This window comes from Solanum tuberosum, unplaced genomic scaffold (genome assembly GCF_000226075.1).
Source record: "Solanum tuberosum cultivar DM 1-3 516 R44 unplaced genomic scaffold, SolTub_3.0 scf00268, whole genome shotgun sequence".
Classification (NCBI taxonomy): Eukaryota; Viridiplantae; Streptophyta; class Magnoliopsida; order Solanales; family Solanaceae; genus Solanum; species Solanum tuberosum.
In genome coordinates, this window is record NW_006239190.1 from 323122 (window position 1) to 328484 (window position 5363).

A 5363-nucleotide genomic window follows, 5' to 3' on the forward strand; every position below is an offset into this window, starting at 1 on the left:
TTATGCTTTAGAATTTCTCTTACATGCTCGTACATTCCACGTACTGAGTCATTTGGCCTGCATCTTTTCATGATGCAGACACATGTATTAAGGGTCATCAACATGAGTTTCGTTGATACCACGTGGAGTTCGAGTTAGCTATGGTGAGCCTCCTTGTTTCCGGAGGATTTCATTCACTTTTCAGTTCAGTCAGGATGTCGTGGGTTTTGTCCCGACTTCCATCTTTATCAGTTAGAGGCTTCATAGATAGTCAGTATTGTTGAGAAGTCTGTATTATTCATTTATTTTATTAAATGTTTTAAAGACTTAAGTTGCCTATTTTATGGCGAGTAGAATATATTATTTTATTCTAAGTTGTTCATTTGAGTTAAAGTTTCGAAAAGTTGAGTTTATTAAATTTTATTCAGTTTTAAGCTTTTGCATGCTTAAGTTAGGCTTCCGCTTGTAGTCAGTCAGGATGAGGGTTCGCTTGGGGACCAGCAATGGTTCTTGAGTGCCGGCCACGTCTAGGGTGTAGACTCTGATCGTGACAAAAAAATTAGCTATACAAATGTTACGATATAATCTATATTTTTATTTATGTTAGAATTGGGATTTCGATTAATTTAAATCTAATTGTATGAATATTTTGCTTAAAGATCTTATTAACTTTTTTATAGTTATACAACTGTTACGGTGTAATCTATATTTTTATTTATGTTAGAATTGGGATTCCGATTAATTTAAATCTAATTGTATGCTTCTTCAGCAAGAAAATGAATTAAGAGTTGGGAAACTATGTACAATAAATGTATTGGATGTCTGGAATTATTATTTCACAGTTATGTCAAATATTATGAAAAAATAAATTACACAAGCTAAATCTTAATCCAAATAACACTTCTACTAAAAAAAGGGAAATTATTTATACGCGGTTATCAAAGTATATATATACTCTGATGATATTAAAGATGTGTTTTGGTGAAAACGCTATTCAATTAATCTTTGATACCATTAATATATATATATTCTAACATCAAAGAAGAAGAAACATTGTTTAAGTAAAAAAGATTGTTTGATACTATTAAAGTAATATAGATACCATTAGTGTATATATACTCCGATGGTATCGGCGGTCAGTGAATAGAACAAGAAGGGACAATCAGGTAAATAGTTTGAGTTCTGGGTCCAATTAGGATAAATATATTACATATTTGTAAAAATTACATAAATACACAACTTATTCTACTATATTCTTTAAAATTCCCTTCTATTTGAAAAAATTATAAAAATATCCCTATTTTACACGATGTATCGGTCGGATACATCATTTTACGATGTATCGGGACGTACTCGACGTAACGGGACATTACTTTACGCGATGTATCAGGACGTTACTTTACGCGATGTATCCGTTGGATACACCACTTTATGCTATGTATTGGGATGTTGAGTGATGTATCCAAAATCGAAACACGATATATCGGGACGTTTTGTGATGTCCCGAATTCCACCAAATTTAAGGAATTTTTGTAATTTGAAGAAGAGTAGGGATATGATGTAATTAACTCTTAGCACTATGAAATTTGTGTAAAATTTACTAAATATTTTGCTTAATAAATCCAATTTGTGTTGTTTATATAGTTCAAATCAATAAAAGAGTTTTTATTTTATTTTAAAATTTTAAATATTAATAAAATAATCAAATACTAATAATTATGACAAAATGAAAATTTATTTTTTAAGAGTTTTACAACATATATAAATATAGATACTAAAGAAGTAAATTAATTGTACATAAACATATAGAGATTGAAATTGAAGTTGTATAAAAAAACCATAGTTGCCTCCAACAACCAAAATAGGGGAGGAGAGAGAGAGAGAGAGGGACCAAAATACGAAGGCGATAAGGCCGTCCAGGATTTTCCCAGCTTAAACCCTTTTCTCTTCCTCCTCAGCTAATAGCTCCTCCATCCTACTAATTGACTGCATTTCTCTACCCAATTGGTGAGTTTTCTCCCCACTCTATGCTTTATTCTCCTTCTTTCTTCATCACACTTTAACGCTTTACTGGTTGGTGTACACGCTATCCATGAAAATTCTTTTCTTTGAGACCAAGATATATGGTTTATGTCGATTATCGTCGTAATTTCTCTGATTCATATTGTATTTTTGAAATTGGGTTGTTTACTGAAGCAAAACCCTAATGTTTTTCAATACTTCATTGCGAATTTGTACTGTATTGGTTCAGGGTTAGATCAGTACTGAGGTTTTGTAGTATATTTCTATCTTTTTGGACTCTAATTTCCCTGTGGTTTTAGTTCTAACCTGGAGTTGTTTTACCTCTTAGCTATCCATGGCATCTCAAATAATTAGAGAATGGGCCGGAATACAGCAGTTTCCAGCTGCCACTCAATCAAAGTTGCTTGAATTACTGGGAAAACTGAAGCAGGAGGTGTGCATCTCTCTTTAAACCAATTCTCCTTACATCGCATTCTGATTCGAATTGAATTGTTTGTTGCTCTCTTTTGGTTCAATTTATATAATGGTGTTCCTTAAATGCTCTACATTCAAATTGGAATCGTCAGTGTAGGCATTGATAACTGATTTCTTTTGCTGATCAGGTTCTTCTTTTGAGACCAGACACTAGTGCTTGTTTATAAGTTTCTCTCACCCTGTGGTCTGACATTCTTCTTATCCAGAGTCCATACGGCATACAGTCTTTAGATACTTGTCTAACTCCTTATTGCCCCATTTAACCAACCTTACACAAAATAATCTTTTGGAACAATATAGTATACTCCTTTGACTGGGACGTCATAGGAAGATATTGTACGATCTTTCAAAGTGAATCCAAACATAAGGCTTGCTTATTGTTTGTTGTTTCTTCGCAAGGTGTTTATGAAATTATTATGGCAGGCTGGTTTAGTTTGTATATTGTGTTAATGGTGGAGAAAATATTAAATTAGTTGTTAAAAAGGTTTAGTGCACCCAAGGGTGTGGCCTAATGGTCAATGAAGTGGGAACTATGAGGTCTCTGTTTCGGAACTCGGACACCACGGTTATAAAACAAAAGTTTAGTTTGATAAGAATTGTTGCATTGAAATTTGCTATTGGAAGTAAGGGAATTTACATTTTTGAAAGTTGTGGTAGTCACATAGAATAATGTTATTTACATAACAATGCCAAACATTTTGGAACGTCTTAATACGAAAAGTGCTTTATAAATAGCGATGAAGGTGGTTCTTGTTTGTAGTTCCGTTGAACTGTAAAGAGTGGAGTAGTTAGTATTTGTTATTTCCCCAAAGTAGTAAAGTGCTTTGAACGTTGCTGTTGATATTCATTTGTTTTGTGCTGCATTTGTGTAAAATGGTTAAGTTTATTGCTATAATGTATTGTCTGATGTAATGCAACTCTCGTTATTTAACTTGTCGTAGAATGTCAGTACTCTGACAATTCTAGTAATGGGGAAAGGTGGTGTTGGAAAATCATCAACGGTGAACTCAATTATCGGGGAAAGAGCAGTTGCTGTTAGTGCATTTCAGGTATGTATTGCCTGCAGCATTAAATTGAGGAAGTGAAAGGTTTATTGCCTTTGTTCTTGTTATGGATACTAAAATAAAATTGTTGATTGTTCAGTCAGAAACTCCCAGACCGGTGATGGTTTCGCGTTCACGAGCAGGGTTTACACTAAACATAATTGACACCCCAGGGCTAGTTGAAGGAGGATACGTCAATGACCAGGCTCTTGATCTCATAAAGAAGTAAGGCCTATTCTGATAATACATACTTGTGTTAATCCTGTTAGTGGTCGGTTGGTTGGTGAAATGTCCCGAGATTATAATACGGGAATGACAGATTATTTAGTGTATATACTTATTTTTGTAGATGTTTGGTTCATTGGACTAAAAATGGGATATGTGGGGTATAATATAAAATGCGTGTTTGGTTTTGCTCTAGATAAGATGGTATAAGGTATTACTTTTTATTTCCTATTTTAACCTTAAGAGTTTGTAAAGGATTTTGAGAGAGAGTCTTAGAAAAGGGCATCTTGGTCATTCTGGTGTTTGTCCGGGATTGTTATCCCGCTTTGAAGGTGGTATACAAATAAAAACTAATCCCAGAATAAAAATTCAACCAAATGCGGGATGAAGTAATTCTGCATTTTATCCCAGGATTATTATCCTTTATCCCACAAACCAGACGACCCCTTAATGTTTTTTCTATCTGGTCTTTCTATTTCCCTTTATTTTTTTCATATATAAATGATCTTCTGGTAATTGGCTTCACACAGGTTCCTGTTGAACAAGACAATTGATGTTTTGCTATATGTGGATCGTCTGGATGCATATAGAGTGGATAACTTGGATAAGCAGATTGTGAAGGCTATTACTGATAGTTTTGGTAAGGAAATATGGCGCCGAGGAATTGTAGTTCTCACTCATGCTCAGCTTTCCCCTCCTGATGGATTGACTTATGATGAATTCACGTCCCGAAGATCAGAGGCACTTTTGAAAATCGTCCGGATGGGTGCTCGAATTAGGAAACAAGACATTCAGGTTGGTCACAATATTGTACTTCCTTGTCTTGCTCAAGTTATATTTCAGGATGATCACAATCTTGTACAATTCACTTTCTCGTGAATCAAATTCTTATGCACAATGTTAATATACTTTTTTTTTTGCTGTACTCTCCTGAATCATGTTTTCAATGTTGGAGATTCTATGTTATTAAAAGATGCTTGAGTTTGACACTTGGACATACATGGCAGTGCCTCCCTAGAGGTCCTTCACTTAAAGCTGAACTGTTTCTGTCACCAATCACCATTATTAGGAAGAAGTCACATCGGCCTCCACACTTGCTTCCTTTCCATGTCTAGTGTCTTCCTGCCTATGATGATTGTAAAACAGAGATCAATTAGCCATCTCTTTTCCTTGAAATTCTCTTAACGTGCTTATTTTACATTCTACAACATGGCATCTTCTGGTCTAGTTCATTATCTTCTCCCTGAAATCCCTTAACGTGCTTAGTTTACATTCTTACAACATGGCATCTTTTGCTCTAGTTCATGGTTTTGTTCTTCCCGCACGGTTGTCAGGCGGTATTTGTGGCTCCTTTTTCTTCGACTCTTAACATACTTAGCACATGTCACTATTTATGTGCATGACATGCATGGGGAGGGAGGTTATGGCTGGTACTTTATCAAGCATCAGCTAATGAAGAGCCTTTCCCAGCAAAAGTTAATTTGTTCCCAGGACTTGTCTTTGTTAGACAGTCTGCTCATCTGCGGATACAGGAAGGTATAGAAAGATCCTATTGAAATCTTTACTTTGAATGGTCTCTGATACTTATAAAAAAGAGAGGAGGGGGGGGGGGGAGGGTTC

General features: G+C 35.0%; 1 protein-coding gene across 1 annotated transcript in view; it reads left to right on the forward strand.

Moving 5' to 3' along the window:
* Positions 1 to 1797: 1797 nt before the first annotated feature.
* Positions 1798 to 5363, forward strand: part of LOC102593389 (translocase of chloroplast 34, chloroplastic) — a 4806-nt gene continuing 1240 nt past the window's right edge. The window contains exons 1-5 of the mRNA XM_006358112.2: positions 1798 to 1986; positions 2330 to 2434; positions 3417 to 3524; positions 3619 to 3743; positions 4274 to 4538. Of these exons, the coding sequence (XP_006358174.1) occupies positions 2336 to 2434; positions 3417 to 3524; positions 3619 to 3743; positions 4274 to 4538 (597 nt within the window). The 5' untranslated portion in view covers positions 1798 to 1986; positions 2330 to 2335. The remainder of the gene's footprint in view (positions 1987 to 2329; positions 2435 to 3416; positions 3525 to 3618; positions 3744 to 4273; positions 4539 to 5363) is intronic.